At 35.1% G+C, this 21190-nt stretch overlaps 1 protein-coding gene across 1 annotated transcript; it reads right to left on the reverse strand.

Moving 5' to 3' along the window:
• Positions 1 to 259: 259 nt before the first annotated feature.
• On the reverse strand, positions 260 to 13990 carry LOC110783976 (26S proteasome regulatory subunit RPN13). Its single transcript, XM_021988389.2, has 13 exons — positions 13780 to 13990; positions 10907 to 10999; positions 10670 to 10729; positions 6461 to 6499; positions 6018 to 6092; positions 5852 to 5918; positions 3219 to 3288; positions 2209 to 2327; positions 2041 to 2073; positions 1266 to 1360; positions 1110 to 1187; positions 911 to 965; positions 260 to 700 (listed from the first exon to the last, which is right to left on the reverse strand). Exons 2-13 carry the CDS (start codon positions 10991 to 10993, stop codon positions 588 to 590), a joined length of 891 nt encoding a protein of 296 aa, XP_021844081.1. The 5' UTR covers positions 10994 to 10999; positions 13780 to 13990; the 3' UTR covers positions 260 to 587.
• Between the last annotated feature and the right edge of the window lie 7200 nt (positions 13991 to 21190).

Genomic DNA, 21190 nt, shown 5'->3' on the forward strand with positions numbered 1-21190 from the left:
CGGTCTAAGTTGATCGAGACTAACTAATTTCGCGTGCTTATTAGGTTGCTCATAAAACCTGAAAGTACATACACAAGTACGGAGTAGATTTCTGCAAACACATTCTCCTATGCAGTGGCGGAACCAGAAATTTTTAACATATAATTTTTATAGGTAGCTACAAATCGAACCTTGCTCCTAGACATGTGCTTTTATAGTGCATATTTTGTACTTGAACATATCATGGAGGGGCATGGCAAGAATTAATTCACAACCACCCTAGACGAATGAATATATATATTATATTCAATATTAACAAATAATTCACTCCATTCCAAGATATCATTGCAACTCCGGGTCACCCCCTAACAAAAACAAAGGAAAGAGATCTCTTGCCTAATTTAATGTTAACAGATATCCTAGTACAAACAACTTGAGACCATTTGCATTGTTTTGCTAAGTCTAGGTTCTAATCCCACCACCAACCCTCCCCTCTTTCTTCCCCGATAGTAAAATAAGAAAGGGAAGCAAAGATGAGGATATCTAAGCAGCCGTTAACACCAAAAGAGGTTGCAGTGAAGGAAACACAAACCCAAAACTGCTGTCAATTATTGCCCTTCATCCATCGGATCATTAGTTCCTCGTCCCAACGCTTCAGTTTCCGAGCCTTTCGCTACAGAATCTTCAAGTGCCTCCAGGAAAGAGAGAACAGTAAACTTGTCTGCATGCAGAAAGAAAGGAAATTTTATTCAATTTCAAGCACTAAAGCTTCACACACAACTATAATTGTTGAAATATTCAAAACGGCATTTTATTAGGCCACAATTGTATCCTGATAAATTCGACATCCCTTGGTTTACAGGGATAAGTTGTGCAGAAAACCCAAGGAACGATCATCAACAAAAGGAACAAAAGTGCACAGATTGCTCACATTTACTGGGGTCAATGCCAAACTGAGCCAAATCTATTTGGCCTGTCTTCAGAACCTACAGAAAAAGAGAATGTGAATAGCAATCTTTGTAGTGCTACACGCAATGAGAATGGAAAAAGAATAACCTTAATTACTATGAAAATATTAAGTTAATTGGTGGGGAAGGGGCCAAGGGGGTATAGGAAAGAGTTGTTCTTACATAAGTAAAAGCATCAACTTGTTGGCGGAAAGGAGGGCACTGTAGCACCTCTAACAAGTCGTGACGTGACTGTTGACCCTGTATCCTCAAAACATATAAGGCACTGCCTTGTAAAGATAAAGCAAGTACGTAACAATACCCAAAAAATATGTATACCTCTGGTAGATATTGAGACAAGCGTTCTTCCACAGGTAAAGTCTCGAGCAATGGTAGTACCAAATCAGGCTTCAAAAGATCCCCTAAACCAAAACCTGTAACAGATAGCCACACAGCCACTAATATGAATGTATTCCTTTATATCTGATTTGATGAAAGATAGTTTATACTTGTATTCACATACTGATCTTCAGTGAGATCATGGGTACACACAAGACACCAGCAAAGGATGAACAAAAACCACAAAGATTGTGTTGCAAAATTTAAGCATCCTCTATTTTGAAATGACTAACAATCATCTATGATATAATGATATAATACTGGCAAAGATCCAATAAAATGACAATCATATTATTACCATTAAGAAACAATCATTATTACCATCTAAACATATTTGTGCCTCATCTACACACTTTTACTATTGCCAACATATTTTCTTCATTACCTAATTACAAAAATGCTTAAAAATAGCATGATAATAGAAGGAAAACAATAAAATTAAATTAAAAAGACTTGCTTCTTAACAAGAGGCCAAGATAAATCGAGAAACCAAGACATTAAACATATATAAAGCAACTCAGAAAACACCAAGCATATTTAATTGGCGCTAGGAATGAAGAAAGAAGTCAATTGTATATTTTTGTGTGTCTGTGTTCGTATATATATAGAAAAACACAGAAGCAATGACTCAAACTATGAAGTTTGATTTCCAAAAGACATTCTTACAACTGCATATGCAAGTATTTTATGAAATCTAAATGAAATGTACGGTTACCTCCATCGGGATCTTCCACATCATCTACTGGACCTACATGGTAACAGAAAATGAATTTAGAAATGAGACGTGAGAACTGGGGGATGGGGGGGTGGGGAGAGAGAAAATAAAGAGGCCAAAAGAGTGCTGGAGAGTGGAGACAGCATAGCTATTTAACGTATAAGATACCTTCAGATTGAATATTACTTAATATCCTTTGTAAATCTGACAATTTTACCGGTCCAGGTGCAGAGGTCACATCACTCACTCCTTCAGCTCCCATGCTAGGGCCAATCAAATTACCAGCTCTGCAATTTAAAATAGTATATATATATATGTAGCTTAAAACTCCATCCATATAGCAAAAAGTATCCCAGGCAACTTCACAAAAAGATTATGAAATGAACGAATAAGAATACAAAGAGATATTGGTCATTTAGAAAAACAATTTAATACCGAATATGGAAAGCAGGAAAATCACTATGTAACGAATAGAATTGGTTGTGACATGATATAATTGTAGCATTTTCTTATCATACTTTGTAATTTTGACATGAGCAGAGTGAAATTTACCAAATTTATACTACTAGGGTTGAATAAGTATAGGTCATAAGCTTATAACATGAATAACCAGATGCTGACGATTAGTCTATCATGCTAGCATTTGCTTTTAATATTTTTACATTCCTTTTGAACATTTAAAATAGAACGAATAGAACTTTGTCACCATACTCCAAAATGTTTGACATGAGAAGAATCAAGTTCACAAAATCACACATCAAAGTTGATAAGTAGAGGCTACAACACAATAAACCATATTGACTTCAACTAAACCATGTAGCTTTTACCAAGATTTTTTTTATCTCAACCATTGATAACAATTTAGGGACAAGTTACTAAAACAGAGTTACGTAAGTATTTTTATGCTAAAGTCCAAATTAAACGTAAAAAGTACTTGGTATAATACAACATTCGATTATCTGGTTCTAAGAATCTTAATAAACATGAAGCAAGCATCATTTTTTTCCTTTATCCCTTTTTATTTTCTCTACTTGTTTGGGAGGCCGAGGGAGGGGGGTGGGGGTAGCACATCTCATTGCCATAGTGAAAAATATCACACATGGTCAATCAGGAAAATACAAAGCCCTCGTTTAATCAACATCAAACAGTACATCGTGTTCTTCGTGAAGAAAACATACCTAGATGATATATCGTCTTCAACCATCTCCTCAGCTTGAAGTGGGACAGAATCCTCTTCAGCAGGAAATTCTAACAAAACATAAAAATTGAAGATCAAGTCCAACATGGTAAACCCTTGAACAAAATGCATTAATAACTAGGGAACTAAACATTATAAGGGGACGGTAAGGGTATGGATGAGGAAGACTCGGGGACAGAGAAGCAGCACAGAGTCTCAACAACAATCCTGGACCAGCATAGCCAACTTGCAGCCACCTCAGAACGTTAAGTTAGTCTCTCTTTTCTAATTTCTCTCTCCCGGGTCTCTTCTTTTCAATTTTCTTGATTTATGCACTAAGGGGAATTGTGCCACTTATTTTTCACCAATATTTTAATTTTTATCAATCACACCTCACTTCAATGAACCGCACTGAGGTACGCCTTAGGCGCAAAAGTTCCTATCTCCTTGATGCATCTTCAGCTTTTTATACATTGAGTATGAGTTATTTGTATATTCTTTGTCAAATTGAGAAGAGGGTAAAGTGAGTATTTATGAAACGGGAAGTGAAAAAACTTTATTAAATAGAGTAATTGTTTTCTGGTCTACTAAGCTTTTAGAAAAATACCATTTAACATATTCCGTTTGGCTGTCACCTAATGCACATCACTCATTTTCCTGTTACGGCAGGGATAAAGCTGCATAAACCTCAGCCTCCACATACCCTATCTAATGTGATAGTCAACGATTTGTTAAATTCTTTCATTATTGCTCCTATTTTCTAAACAAGAAAGCTTATTTCTCTTACAAGTACTTTCATGGTTGACGTGAGAGCAAAATATGAAGTACATGATTCACTCGCCTGAGGATAGTGATGTTTAGGGATGATTCTTACATAGCTATCTTAAAATGACAACCGGAATTGAGGGGCCAAAATCAATTTCAACCATAAGTTTTATAAAGGCCCACCTTTATCTTAAAAATTAACTTTCTAACTTCAGAAATTAGGAAAAAAGAAATGGGTAAACAGTTTGAGATTTAAGAAAAACGCCAAGAACAAAACGGATTATTTTATCAAAGGATAAATTGCTTTTACCACCTATAAAATCGAAAAATTATTTTTTACCACCTAAAAAACTAAAACTTTTATTTTACAACCTAAAAAATAAAACTTGTTTTTTACCACCTGAATACGGAAAAATATATGAAACCATTATGTGAGGCCCACTAATTCAATTTCCTTCCATTTTTTTACACTCCCTGTTCAATTTTCTTTAACTCCTTCACCCTTCTCTTTTTACTGCCATTGAATTTGTCAATTTTGTAAAATGGGAAGAAAAAATTATACGAATTCATGGAATAGAAGGAAGCAGGGAAGAGAAGGGCGCTAAATACATGAAATCATGGGAGAAGAGAAAATATCAAAAAATTGTGCCACCACATAACAGTTTCATCTATTTTACCATTTTCAGGTGGTAAAAAACAAGTTTTTTTAGGAGGTAAAATATAAGTTTTAATTTTTTAGGTGGAAAAATACAAGTTTTAGTTTTTTAGGTGGTAAAAATAATTTTTCCTTTATTTATCAAATATCAAAAAAAATTAATGTGGGGCAAGTTTTTTTGTCTTTTCCCTTATCTCATTTTTCACTCTAGCTAGGCATAAAATTACCAAAAAAAATAGAAATCTTAAAGAGGAAAGGAAAAAAACATACTTACAGCCAATTCTCATTATGGTGTTTTACAACATAATTCCCAAAAAAATAAGTTTGCAAACAGGAAAAAGTAAACCTATTTTTTGAAGTCACAAAACTGATTTTTAGTGGAGTAGAAGATATAAGTTCTATCCGACAAAAAAAACTTATGGTTTATATTGAGCTTTGCTCCGAAATTTTTGGTGGCCATATTTAAGATGTTCGTTATCCATAGGGGAAATTTATGGAAAAGAGAAACTGAGCAAATATGGGTGATCTTTTAGTTAATTTGTTTTCCATAATTTTCCCTTTTAGTGATGGAAAAGTTGTGGAAAAGGCGTGGAGAAGTAAACAAATCAATTTCTATATCTCCCAACAACAATCTAAACAAGTGAGAATTATAGATTTTTCAAGTCTTAATTTCACAGATTTCTATAGTTTTAGTTATCACGAAATTTCCTCAGTAATTGGTTTTCAGCTTCCCAAACTAATTGTTAATTATCCCTCATACATTATTTGCATATGGTGGATAACCGGAACTTATTGGTAATAAATAACAAAACTACCTAAAACACCTATACCCTCATCTTCATTAATGGCAACTTAGTGTTGTTATCCCCTCCAAAATTTCCAGTCTCGTTCCCTATCCGCCCTAACAAAATGGGAGTTTAAGAGCTTTGAATTTGAATTTTCAAAACCAGCCTCAAATGCTCGGAAGCAAACAACCCATAAATAATATTAACACACACGGCTCTGATTCCTTTTCACTTCATATGCTAAGCATCGTTTTTATATGATCTCAAATCCATGCACACACACACACATACCAGTGGGATACAGGATACAAGTAACCAACTCCGGAACAAGATGTGACATAAAAGAAAACTTCTTCCATTGAGAAAAATGGGGTTCGGGTTAATAACACACGAAACAGTAAAGTGGAAGAATTTAATAGTAATTGGTACCTAATGGTTGATTAAGGTGGAAATTTACTGAGTGACACAACTGTTGATCATCCTCAGCTTTTGGCTCCTGGAAATTGTTCAGCAAAGATAAGTTGGAATAAAAAGAATATTTAAACCAAATACTCCACCTCGCCAAGTACACCAAATACAGGATAAAACAACTCACTTGCATCCAGAAAAAGAACTTCCTATCATCTGTGTTGAACTTCAATATGTAGACCCTTCCAGATGCTTGTTCAACCTGCATGTTGAAAACATAGTTTAAAATTGCAACCACAGAAGACCAAGCAAACAGTATCATTATCATCATTATCATTACCCCATTGCCTCAAAGAGGCTCCCGCAAGAAGCGGGGTAAGGGGGGGTCGGGTGTACGCAACCTTACCCCTACAATTGCAGAGAGGTTGTTTCCAATTGACCCAAAAGCGATAACGGGACAACAACGGGACGACCATCTTCTACTTCATGGAAAGGAAGCAAAGAGGTTTTAAGAGCCATTTTGATTTAGTCCATTGCATCCCACAAGCCAAAAGAACAAATGTATCTTTGGCTCCATCAGAAATGGACTAAGGACCAAGCAAACAGTCATATTAAAAAATTGAAATATACCTTCTCAAAAACTGCTTCCTCTGGAAAAACAATTTGATCCTGTGGTGCATTAAGGAGAACAGAGACATCACAGCAATGATAAAGAAAAGATAAATATCATCGGAACTTCATGTCCCATTTGATAGGCAATTAAAAATGGCAGATAGTGAACTTGTATGTATTTTCGCTTGGAAAGTCTCATGTCAATGTCCATAGTAATGCAACTGTAACCCCATGTTTCCTAGCCGTGTTTTTTCATTACAACCTCTAGAGATAGTATTGCTTGGTAATGGAAATATATGTTAAACAGCACATTCTTAGTGGCAATAGGAATTAAATGGAATGTTTCTTTCAAAATTACATATAAATTCACTACCGTTACAACCTACGAGTGCTATGTAACCTAGGTGTAAATCAAAAAACAGATGTAAAACAAAAACAGCATGTGAATGGATCACTCTGACATAAATGAGCGCTAATAAAAAAATTAGGGGGGGAGGAAAGCAGTCATCTTCTTGTGTTTGCAAACACTCAATAACAGTCCAATGGCATAACTCGTGAATGACGGTCGTTGTCTTTATACTGAAATACAAGAACAATACAAATGGCATAATGCATGCAACAAGACGAGGGAGCATCAGCAACCCTGAAAGTAAGAATCATAAAAATAATGCTGACATATGAGAAAATACAAATTGTGTTCACAAAAGCACTTTGCTCCAGATATACAAAAGCCTCAATAACCAAAATATTCATAACAAACAGTTAGCTTCTTAATATATTCGTATAGCACAACCAAGGAAACCAGATTGATTGAAAGTCCAGCCAGGCCACTAAGGCATCATTAGCTGAACAGGGATAAATACCGAAATCCATTTCATTTCAAACGAGACAAACTGAAATACTGAACAAAACACAAGCATGACCAAAAAGATAAAACATTGACTAATCTTCACTTACGACAGATCCTATGCCTATAAGGTTCCTTCCCTCCCTAAGTCCTCCAAAAGAATCGTCCCCTCATAAGTTTTCAAGTAAATATTCAATAAGCTTTGGGTTTTATGAATCTGTGATAAGGAAGCAAGAATCAGCAGTCTCTAAAACCAACTGCAATGACTCTTAACATTCTTGCAAACTCGTCACTCTAAGAGCACACACAACCTTGACATTTGTTTATGACCGTGTGGGGACAATTCACAATCCACTAGGCCACTTGCTTACAATTTTGATTTCATCAGACCATATGATGCCATCTTGCTTTTTTTATTACTTTTTTTTTTTAGAAAATTGTGTATGAAAATTAGGAAAGAGGTGGAGAAGAGCAGAAAAGTTTTCGTAGATTGCCACATATTGAAGTCATGCATGCAGCTTTCCCACGACACATATGTTTGTCATGCAAAGCATCTTGCATTCTTGCTGCTTAAGTGCTTATTCTGCTTGCAAGTTATGTATCAATTTTACTTCATTGTGCTTTTAGAGTATTTTGTTTCTACATATGTATGTATAAGACCATTTGCATCCTTAACCGAAAATCTTTGACCTTCGGTCGGTCAAGTGAAAAATAATTTCTCTCTCATCCTTCTCCTTCTTCCACCTCATCTTCCACTAACTTGACATACAACTTACTTAAATCTCTTCTTATTTTTCTATAATCTTGACTAAAGGTCATTATTTTCTCTTACCTACTTTTTTACTTTTACATACACTCAAAAAATCAAAATATGGATTTCTAATTTCTACCCATACATGATTTTCTAAAAAAAAAATCAAAATATGGAAGATGGCAGCAACTGGCGAGAAAGAATCAAAATAGAAGGGCAAGTGGCCTTGCAAAAGGATCGTAAATTTTGTCCCCCACATGGTACGCAACCCACAATTTTGTTAACTTGACTTCGGGTCACATATTCGAACCGAGTCAAGTTCATAAAATTTTGCCCCTTACACACTACATCGTAGTCATTTTGTTCTATCAATTATCACATGACCCAAGTCAAATGTCAAGGTTGTGTGTGCTCTAAGGTTATATGTTACATGTTCATTTTATATGTATGTTAATTTAATTTCATATTTATTAGTTTGTTAAAATTAATAATTGTGTTGGAAGGTGAATTTAAAGTGGGGTATATGTAAAAGTAAAAAGGTAGGTAAGAGAAATTAATGACCTTGAGTCAAGATTATAGGGGGAAAAAAATATTAAGTAAGAGATATGTCAAGTTAGTGGAAGATGAGGTGGAAGAAGGAGAATGATGAGAGAGAAATTATTTCACTTGATCGAAGGTCAAGGATGCACCTGGTCTAAGACAGAAAATCATGCCATCAATAAGGTATTTGATGGTTCAGGACCCCAACATCAACCATGAACCAGAGACAAATCATGAGCAGCACATTGGACAACCATTTTTCCAACAACGTTGATATACTAAGGGAGTTGCTTAGGTAACTGACAAAACCTATAAAATTTGAACACATAATTAATTATTACTCAAGATCATAGAGACATGGTGCCGATGGTGGTCCAAGACCATGCAAAAGTTTCTCCATGTCCGCAATTAAGTTTGACCACAACCCTGCATAATCTGCCAAACAGTTCATGCCTCCTCTCCATGGTCGAGAAACTTCGAAAAAGCCAACTCCTAATCCTTTTTTATCAATCCAAATCACCATTTCTAATATTGTAGCTTCTTGTGCATGTTATCTAAAACTCTCACAAAAACCAGATATTGGCAAAGAAGTAAACTAGATCCACTTTACACCTTTATCCAAGCCTGGAATCTGTAACCTATTCAAAACAAAATGGTTTCAACTCCGCACTCGATGATAAACTTTAATCTTCTTACTCAACTTTCCACATCATGTTCACCGATGATTGTTGATAAATACTACTCCAGAGTACCTGACTCATTACAAGGTTGCAAATTTACGTACGGAGGTCCTAAGGTTATCTTTCAGAGCCCTCTTCCTCAACAACATCATCGTGACTCTTATTACACAAGAAACATGTTCATAAAAGTAGACTTTGTGCCGATCCACAAAGAGAAACCTTGCATCATTAAATGGGCCAAGTTGCCAAGAACTGTCAACATAAAACAAGATAAAGTGAAATACTAAACGGAGTACCCTTCCTCTCATAGCTTGCACAAATCAATTTGAACCAACCTAGCTATCACTGGACAACTAATTCCCAGTTCATACACATGTCAGAAGTTTTCCTATAGGAAAACTCAAGGGACAGCTCCAATCTTCAAAGCCTATTCGCACAAGTGAAGTTGTGCATTAATGGAATAATGGGTAACACTATCAAGATAAAAGTGAAGTTCTAGTGGTTTAAAAACTAAAAAGCGATAGGTTGCATGACTTGCATCTAGACCTACCCAGATCAAGCCAAGTCAATGATTCCTACTGACTGTTGTACCTAAAGAAAAGTTCCATACGAGTTATGCTGAGTTACTCTTGGAAGATAACAACGATCACTCTCAAATATAAGCAGCAAAAACACAGGAGAATTGATCCTGGTAATTTCACTGTCCCAGACTCCCAGGTCCATGATCTTCATTGGGAAATGTAATATATTAGAACACATATACAAAGAGGGCGCAAAATCAGTACAATTTGAACTCTCTCCTCTACACTATATTTATATGAGTTTAAAGATGGTAGTTGGCTGGGCCAGGGGGCCAGGGCACTATTTTGGGCACAATTTTCCGTGCCATGCTTTTCTGACAAAAAAAATGTAGCCCAGACACAGCCGGCAAGCACATTAACATGTCTTGCTGTGCTTTTCTACGTGATGGGCAGTCGGACCAGCTGCTCTGCCGTCTTTATATAGTCATAAATCAAGAACAACGAATGACACTAACGCAAATATAAGAACAAAAGATAACATGGATAATATGATCAAAACCTTATCAGTTATCACTATTGAACAAAGGCTTGTTTACTGCCGGTAAATCATGCCAAAACACAATCATTTCATGATAAAAAAATTCAGATGTATCAACTTTTCACTCCATTTCTTGCTAGTTACTTTCGCACTTCCAAACAGCCAACCTTAATAAGCCAGTCAATAGTTGAGTAATGTTCTCCCATCAACTCCTAGGTTTTTAAATCTAGCATGATTAATAACATGACGGATAAGGTAGCTATAGAATATCTACCTGGTTTGTTCAACCAGCACTGTATTATCAACACACAGTTTAGAACATGAATATGTAAAGCACAACAGAAGGATACATCTTCAATCACATTTTGCACCCGATCAAGCCATTGAAAATGGATCAAGCCCTCGTCACCCTAAAGAAAACCAAAGTTGAAAACTTCCAGAATCAGATATCAAGGGCCAATATCATTAAACAACTGAAGAGAAACCACAGAATCAGCTTGAGTGCAAATCATTTTCCACAGATTTCCAGCTGAGATGTATACTACTATAGAAGAATGAGACAAAAAGCTGTTTTCGATAAAGCATACCCGGGCAATCCTGACTAGCCCTTTACGAGAATCTGGGGTGACACGTTTTCCCTCAAACAGCATTTTACCAGCACGGAACTCCAACATGGTGTCCTGTTCAATCAAGTTCTCATAAACTATTGGAATACCAAAAAAAAAAAAACAGTTGCATATGGCAATAAATCAACTTTGGCTAAAAGCCACAGGATAATGCACACTAAAATTCATCTGAACAAAAATCAGTTAATCACTTGTCCGAAAATCAAGTTAACTAATTCTTAAAGGTCGGTGTTAGTACATGGATTTGGTCCTCTTTCTCATCGGCAATGCAAACGGCACTAACAATATAGACAATGTCAATGTTGCATAAGCGTAATACAACAATAAATGTCCGTGTATGTCATATTTTATTTCGGAGATGACCTAACTTTCATAACATCTGATGCTATGTATTCTAAGATCATTTGTTAAAGTACTGCAATACATCATGTCATATGATAGGCGCTACATTGAAAGTGAAAGATTAAGAGTGCTCTATAAAGCATATGGGATGCCGCATCCTTAGTCCCTTATTTCTTGTGTTATCCAGATGACCTAACTAAGTTGCTAATGTCTAGAATCACAAAGCCTTTCCTTTACTTCTTAGAAACCCTTCTCAAGAGGACACCAAACTTCATCAATAATTTATATAAATATATAAATAGAACTCATTATGATCAACAACAACAACAACAAAGCCTTAGTCTCAAATTGATTTAGGGTCGGCTAACATGAATCGTCGTAGGAGATCGGCATTGTCACCAATCAAATCAGAAAGGAGCAGGAAGTAAAGAAAAAAACAAGGAAGAGAAAGTGGAATTAATGAAAGTAAGATAAGAGAAAAATGTATATACATTATAGAAGAAATATTGTAAGAGATAATAAAAATAAGTAAAGTTTAAAATAAATGAATAAATAAAATAAGTACATTTCAAAATAGCACGTAAAATTAAAAAAAAATTAAAGAATTTTAAAAATAAATAAATAAATAAAAATAAAATAAATAAAAAATAAAAAGAAACATAAACATAAAAGTTGTATAAGTCAAATGAAGTCATCAATATATATTCTCTCCCTCCACTTTGTCCTATCCAACGCCATATTTTCCTCGATCCCAAGAAAGCTCATATCGTGCTCAATCACCTTCCTCCAAGTTTTCTTAGGTCTTCCCCTACCCCTTGCAATTCTATCACTATGATCACATTATGATCACATCGGACAAAATTGAAATAGAACTCATTATGATCACATCGAAATATTAGATTCTTAAATAACGTAGTACCAGTGTGAAACTGATGCTGCTGCCTAACGAAGAATCGGACAAAATTGGGGAAAGACAACAAAACTCGAGGAAAAGAGGGAAATGGAAATACATTGCAGAGTCTAAGACAAGAGCATCAAGTACAAGCACCTAAATCCTAACTTAAACTTTTAAAATAAACTCATTTATCATTAAGAAGGAATAAGAACATATTAAGACCTAGGCCCACAGCAACTTAGACCCTTCTTCCTAGACTAAATATGATTGATTAATATACATTTAGACATTTAGTCACCCAAGCTCTACAGTAAACTGAACAACCCCTCGACTATAAGACTGACTTAGGTTTGTAATTCTGTTGCAGTGCATCTTGAATTCTTGAGGATTTAGGCCATACCTTCCTTGTAGAAAATCTGATCAAAGTCAACAATAGGTACCACTAAAAACAGGTCCCTGCTATCCCCACTCTATCTTGTTAGTTGCCTACTCCTTTTAGATATCTTCTCCAGCATAAGAGTCTCTGCTATCCAGAGAGTGGTACGGCATATCAAGGGAGAAAAGACAAGTCACAACCACCACTCTACCCCCCCCCCCATACAAGTATACAACAATTAGAAAAATGGAACTTACTTGAAAATTAGATGGACAAAAAACTCAAAAAGAACATGAACCGTTAGGTAAAAGAGAAAATGAATCATTAGGTGCTGGAGATATGAAAGGATTATACAAGATGCAACACAAAAATTATTGAGAAAATAGGGCACCAAACCCTGTCTACCACAATAACCTCAACTCCTCAAGAACTAATATTGCTATCTAGTTTGACATGGGTTTCTGATTCTTGCTATTGCACGCCGAACAAAAACCAAAATCATGGTATTGTACCCATAAGTTCAAGCAACATGATATCAAATTCAGTTTGTGATTACCAAATAATTTAACTGGCCATATAATCTTAACCTAATGAAGCTATCACACAGCCAAAGCCATGCAATAAAACAAGACTCCCATTAAAACAGGAATGACAAGGTAAGATATGCACAGCTAACTACCCTCTCAAACAGCACCCAAAGCAATGCCTCGGTCAAAGACAACACAAAAACAAAACAATTCTCACTAAGATGTGAAAAGCAAGACACTAATCTTCTAAAATTCCAAACTAAAGCCCTTCCCAATTGAGCATTAAACTTCAATCGTTCAAATAACCTCGACCACAACTTATGCTTCAAAATTAACATAAGTCCCAACCTTGAATTCCTGTATTCTCAAAACCCAAGAATCCTTTCAAACTTTCATCTTATTGTAAAACCCTTCAAACTATTTTTTCTCAATAATAATGCCCACAGCATAATGTCCCTGAGGAAGGGCAGGAGGGGCGCCCGCCCTGGGCCCAAGAAGAGATGAACAGTGATTGTCATAGAAATCGAATCATATCAAAAAGGATTATACGAATTTCAAGTAGAATTTCCCATGAAAAACACCAAAACAAACCCAGCAGAATATATTTAACAATTTAGAAAAATATATTTTTGAATCAATAAAATTACAAATAAAATCAACATAAAAATGGATACAAAATACTTGTATCAATTACCGAGAATAAAAGCAGCAGAGAAGAAGAGGTGGTTGGCAGAGACGCCGCAGACTGGAGATACAACTACAATTAAAGATGCTGATTTTGTTGTTAGGGTGTAGAGGAGGAATTCGATTGCTGGAGGAGGAAGGAGATGCGACTACGCGAAGTATTATGTGTGAGAGAAATAATTTCGATTTCAACACATTTCACATTTTCACCCTTGATCTAAGCCCAATTCGATAAACTAGCCATAGTGGATAACAGTTGAGCAGAGGATAACCGTTAGTTGTTAAAGTAGCGGGTAATTTAACGACCGTTTGATAAAAGTAGGGATTTATATTTTAAATTCGAGTTAACTCCATAATAGGGGTCTCACTTATGCCAAAAATTACTAATGAGGACCTCACTTCTTTATTTGTCACCGTTTAGAACCTAAGGTCCCTTTTCTGGTCAAATTTAACCATTGTGGTTAAAATAAGTTAGGTCCTTGGTTAGAATATATAATGTCTTTACAAAATAAAAACACAAAACCAATTAATTATATTACGTGCTACCTTCCCCATTTCCGGTTCAATGCAATATCTCTTTAATCGAATGGTTACGTTCAACATCCTGTCCCCACGCAAGAACTTCTGTTGTCGATCTGGGTCCTGGGATCCCTCTTCTCTTTGGTTCACTATTCCCTCTTTCTTTCTCTTCCTACTTGAAATCAAAGTTGTAAATCAACACCCAATTCAAAACATGTGCATATTAAATATACCAAAATTGGAGAAATAATGAAAAGAGAAATACATTAGGGCAGCACCAACAAATCTCGAATTTGCTACACCATTTCCCTTGAGCTTGTTAATTCTGATAGTTGATTTTCTTGTGCTTTCCTTTTAGTTTCGGGTTAATAATTTGATTCGGGGAGTGAATTTTTTTATCCCGAATTAAAGGGTTAGTGATTGCGACAATTGGAGATTGAAGAATCTTGTTCATCTAAATTAGGCATAGTCTTTTTCCAATTGAATTAGGGGAAAACCTTAAACTTTTACATGCAAATTAAATGAGAGAGAAAGAGATGCAGTGTGTTACTCTAGACAATTTTTATTTTTTGCCATTTTTTTATTTATTTGCTCTAAAACCATGAAATCCAGAAGGGGGGGTTTAGAGAAGGAGGAGGGGGAAACGAGTCAAATAACATTTAACATTTTCTTTAAAGTTTTAATTTTGTTAAAAAAAAAAAAAAAAAAAAACCTTAGTTATAGCTCCGGTGAGTTAAACATGGGTTAAGTGGCTGAATTCTTAACCTTAGGTCCCAATTGGTGACTAAAAAAAAGCAAGGTCTTGATCGGTGATTTTTGGCAAAAGTGAGACCCCAATTATGGGGTAAAGAGAGTTTTTATTCGACGTCCTCGTTCGCTAAAAACGTCCGCGTATTAATGATGAAAGGACGATATTACCCTTTTAAAGAGAACCTACCCCCTCCCCCATTCATCCCTCCCCTACCATTTTTCCGACCACCTCCCTCCCTTGACCCTCACCGAAAATTGTTGCTGCTCCCACCGGAAATTTTTTAGACCACCTCCCTCCCTTCAACCCTGCCATTTCCCCGACCGTCGCCTCTTTCACCCAAACAAACGTTGCTTCCCCACACCGGAAATTGTGGACACCAGATTTTTTTTATTATTAAATGTGCATAGGTGCGGCCCAGAATTGGCGGCTTAGGGCCATGGTGCGCCACGAAAGAAAGGCATCCGAGACCATGGCTCAGCCGCCCTAGATCTGCGTTTGAGCCATGGTGGCGGCCGCCTTTCCTGGGCGGCACACCATGGCCCTGTGCCGCCAATTCTGGGCGGCAGCAACAATCCATAAAAAATAAAAATAAAAACATACTTGAGCCGCCGACGGCAATGGTGGTGTTGTGCAGGTGAATGGACGGTGATGATGGTGGTGTTGCAAAGGTGAAGGGACGGTGATTTCCGTTTCATTAAAACTGTAAATTTAGTTTTAATTGTTTTCTGATTTTTGTTGTTATTTTAAATTAAATTATGAAAATAATTTTTAGTTCATATAAAAGAAACAAAGCAACGATTTCAAGGGGTGGCAGTTCTGATTTTTAGTTTTTGGGGCTGAGTTCTTCGAGCTGCGATGGGGAGTAGCAGCGATTAGGAGTAGGTAGAGATCTGCAGTTAGGATAGATTGTAGCGATTAGAATCAAAATTCGCAGATTAGAGTTTGTTTTGCAGATTTTAATTTCGTTTTTCTCTTCCTATTTTTTTCGTTCTTTGGCAGCCTAGATTTTTGTTCGAAGATAGTAGCAACAGTAACGAGTAGGATAACACAATAGCAAAATTTAGTATAGATTACAACAGTTAGAATTCGAAATTCATGGTTTAGATTTTGTGAGTGATGGTGGTTGTCGGAGAGTCGCTGGAGAATCGGAGCTTGGCTGCCGGACGAGGGAGGGGTGAAAATGATGGGAAGTGGGGTTGATGTTGATAAGGGTAAACATGTACTTTCACTTAAACGCGGGCGATTTTAACGTACGCGGACGTCGAATAACGATACACTCAATAAATGGTATGTACTTTATATATTGTTTAAAACATTACTACGAAGTATAAATTTATAAAACGTTGCCCGATACATTTAAGCGTTGTTAATTTTAACGTTGGACAAAAGTTATTCAACCGCTAACTCTAGCATTAACCGCTACCTAAATTGCTACCTTATACACTTACAATGTTTACAAGTGTTCCTCAAACGTTAACGCCGAACACGGCCTAAGCATGATTTGGACGCTCAAAGGCGATGTTTCTAAGCATTTTGTTAGTGGAGTACTTCGTATGATGAAAGTTTTGGAAGCGAAGTACTCATCCCAACCTGTTTTAGATACTCAGTTCTCGAGTATAAATATCATATTTGACAGTTCCACAATCCGAAATTAAATGGAACGGAAATAAGAATAGTAAAATATAAATATACCCTTTTTTAGGGGAAAATATAGATGTATGTAAGAAGATAAGACGTTCTTAATTAAAAGTTTGTGATTACGTTTATGATTAATTATTTAATAATAAGGACTGGGGGAATGTTGAAACTATAGTAAATGTTTTTGCGTTGCGGATTTTATCTAATCTAAATAAGAGAACAAAATATTAAGGTACATGTTGTTTGGTTGCAAGAAATTAGAGGAGGAATTATGACTTCCTAGGAATTGGACATTTATCATGATGTGTTGGTTGGCATGAAATAAATAAAACGAAGGAAGTAGAACTTCCAAGGAATTTGGAGTTCCCATGTGGCTTACCCACCCTCCCCTTGGTAAGTCACAATGTCCATGTTATTTACCAGGAAATGTGAATTCCTTAGGGCAACCAAACAAGAGTATAACACATCCTAGGAAATCAACAAAAAAGTACTTCGTAACTTCCCATGAAAACAAACTTTCTATTGGAATTTAATTCTTATGTCAACCAAACGACCACTAAGTTGTTACCACTTACTGTACTAATTTTCGAGGGACGCATGGGTTTTATTTTATGATATCGCTCTTGTGAAATACATATACTAACCCCATTAATGTTAATAAATAAAATATAATATATTTATAAATATATACCCAAATTTATTTAAGGAATATTTAATGTTCCTATGCATAATAGTCATTGGATATTTTTTTAAGGAAACATTGAAGTTATCTGAAGAAAACCGTAAAATAGTATTGACTTTCTATAGTCAATTTTCGTCTACTGTTTTATGATTATTTTACACGGAGTATCATGTAAGAGCGACTATATTTTCGCTATAAGTTGATGTTTTGTTAAGGACCTTTTTTACTTTTAACACCTTAAGAATTTCCTTTTTTAACACGTTAGTCATTTTATTTTATTTACCACCTTAAAAATTAACAAAATTGGTTTTTAACATCAGTTAACGGATTACAAGAATTTGTTAGTTATTCATTAATTCATAGCACATCTTAACATTCTCGATCGGCCCATTATGTTATTTGGCTTTATTAAATCCCTTAAACAAATTCCTCCACTTAGCAGTACACATAGTAGGGCTCCTATCAAACTTTTTATGCCTTGTCTACGCCGAAAACTGCTCTCATAATGGTCCATTAAATTTCAAAGTGTTGAACAACATATCCAAGTGTCTCTTCAAACCGATCAATTTTCGGGTTTCGTCATGACCCCATGTTTCGGCCCGAAGGAGGAGAGTAAGCGGTGGGTTTTTGGTAGAATTGAAGGTTGTGTTGAGTGGGGACTAGGGCTGCAAATGAGCTAGGATGTTCGCAAACGGCTCGCGAACAAGCTCGGTAAAAGCTCGTTCATTAAGCAATTGGACGAGTTCGAACAAATATTTAAGACTCGTTTATTAAACGAATTTTACCCAAGCAACATCCCATTCGACTCGTTAATGTTCACGAGCAACCTTTTTAGCTCGTTTATAACTCGTTAGTAGCCCGTTTATAACTTGATAGTAGCTCGTGTATAACTCGTTAATAGCACGTAAAATATTTTAATAGAATAATACAAATTTAACTATAGAATATATATTATTTAGTATAATGGTAAACTCCAAGTTTAATATGGAAAAAAAATCATTAATTATATATCTAATAATATCAATAGTCAATGTAAATTGGCTTGAATTTCGTCAATTAAGTTAATCAAAATCCCTAAATTACCTATTAAAATAGTTTTTTTTAATCTTTACAAAAAGGTTGAGCTGCAAAACTTGTTTACTAAAGCTCGTTTAAAGCTCGTTCGACTTGAGCTCGATCTCGAAATACAAATGAAAAAGCTCAAGCCGAGTCCGGACAATTATTTTATTAAACGAGTATGGCTCGAACCGGAAAAAAAAAAAGCTTGTTCAAGCTCGAGCTTGCTCGAACAAAAATATTACTTAACAAGCTTAGCTCGATAAGGTTATTACTTGACTCGACTCGGATCATTTGCAACCTAGTAGGGACCACTTCAATCATCATGTCATTTGTGTGGTGGTCGTCAGAGAAGTCGAGGGAGAATGACAGTGGTTTGGAGATGTCGGTGGTGTCACTATGGGGTAGTGTTGGGGGTTGTATTTGATGAATTAAAAAGGAAATTGAAATTGAATATTTTATTGGGTTGAAATCAAAGGTTAGCTGAATAAAGATATTGTTTCACCATTTAGGAATTGGAATTGTGGTGAAGTTGGAGCCCTTGATTACTTTGTTATTTTTATTTATCTATATAATATATTAAAAGGCGTTGTGAAAAATGTATATGTGCCACATAGTACTCTCTCCTTTACGCCACATCATCCACTCACCAAGTGTTATGCCATGTCATAGACAACCAAAACTAATGCAATGAGATTTGAACACAAGACCTCATGTGTAGAAGTTAAGTTTCATTACCATCTTAACCAACCACTAATTTTTGTTTATCCACGCACGTTAATTTATAATACATGTTAACATGAAGTCTAAAACAACTAAATTTTTGTGTTACTTCTTATTTCGTATGGACTATATTAGAATAAAAAAAAATTACAATATTAGGAAAGCCGTGAATTAAACAATTAAAATATTAGAAAAATTACTTTGCATGATGAAGGTAATGTACATGTGTAGATGATGAACTTAATGAATCTTTTCACTTTTATGGTCTACATGTATCGTAGTCAAATATTGAGTTGAAAAAAAAAAATCGAATTTTAAATTATTCAAAGTAGCAATCGGGGCATCGCCCGGGCTACACACTAGTTTATTTTTAAATAGGGGAGTGAAGAAATTTATCCAACGCTTTTTTTGTTTGGCAAAACTTTTTCCAACGTCTTATACTAGTTGTAGAAGAAGAATATATACTTTGTTACTTGGCGTTGTGAAAAATGTATATGTGCCACATAGTACTCTCTCCTTTACGCCACATCATCCACTCACCAAGTGTTATGCCATGTCATAGACAACCAAAACTAATGCAATGAGATTTGAACACAAGACCTCATGTGTAGAAGTTAAGTTTCATTACCATCTTAACCAACCACTAATTTTTGTTTATCCACGCACGTTAATTTATAATACATGTTAACATGAAGTCTAAAACAACTAAATTTTTGTGTTACTTCTTATTTCGTATGGACTATATTAGAATAAAAAAAAATTACAATATTAGGAAAGCCGTGAATTAAACAATTAAAATATTAGAAAAATTACTTTGCATGATGAAGGTAATGTACATGTGTAGATGATGAACTTAATGAATCTTTTCACTTTTATGGTCTACATGTATCGTAGTCAAATATTGAGTTGAAAAAAAAAAATCGAATTTTAAATTATTCAAAGTAGCAATCGGGGCATCGCCCGGGCTACACACTAGTTTATTTTTAAATAGGGGAGTGAAGAAATTTATCCAACGCTTTTTTTGTTTGGCAAAACTTTTTCCAACGTCTTATACTAGTTGTAGAAGAAGAATATATACTTTGTTACTTTACTATATTTATTTTCATTTTTTCTTAATTAGGGGAGCAATAATGAAGGTCGAGAAGAATGGAGATGGAAGAATAATATATGCAGGGAAGGAATGTGGGTTGAGCCATTCCCAGCCCAATTCGTCTGGTCTTTTAAAGACTTCAGTACCCGCGGGATTATTAACAGTTCCTTTTTAGAAAATGTTAATAAATTCCAAAATCCATTTCGTCGTCCAGGATAAACATGATAAATTGGAACCATTAACTATATGACTTGACTGCGGTTTCAGTAACGATTCGTAGATTTTGATTTCAAATTATTGACATAAGAAAATTCAAAGTATAACTAATTAGTATTGCATTTTTCAATAAAAAAATCTAAAAATTGTTATTCATTTTTGAGCGGATTTCAAAAATAGCAAATACATAGATTCTTTCAATACATAAAAAAATAGAATACGCCCTTCCTCGTCTCTGGGTGCTTAGATATCCACCGTAAGCCTTTCCTCGTTTGAACCTCGCCCATGAACTAGATAAGTATCATTCTCAACGAGTCCATAAGAAGTGATCCGATTTTTTTCACCGGGTCCGGGTAGAGACCTTCGATCGTGTAGAAATATGATAAAAGAACATGTGAATCAACAACTAACAAACGTATTGATGGAATCCGTTAACTGGTACCAAGAGTCACATTTTTAATTTGTAAGGTGATAAAATAAAATAAAATTTAACTAAATTAAAGGTGTTAAAAGTCTAAAAATCTTTTTATTAATTGCTTATTTTCCCGCTTTTTAATACTATTTTGTTTTAATTTAATTTCTTATTTTGGTGAAGTTTATTTAAGAAAATTTGAAAGGTTTACAATCATACATACATAGTATTATCTCTTCTTTTATTATTATTATTATTATTATTATTATTATTGTTATTATTATTATTATTATTATTATTATTATTAGGGACGTTTACCAAGAATCCACATCAA

The sequence above is a fragment of the Spinacia oleracea genome, chromosome 1, assembly GCF_020520425.1.
Source record: "Spinacia oleracea cultivar Varoflay chromosome 1, BTI_SOV_V1, whole genome shotgun sequence".
NCBI classification, from domain to species: Eukaryota; Viridiplantae; Streptophyta; class Magnoliopsida; order Caryophyllales; family Amaranthaceae; genus Spinacia; species Spinacia oleracea.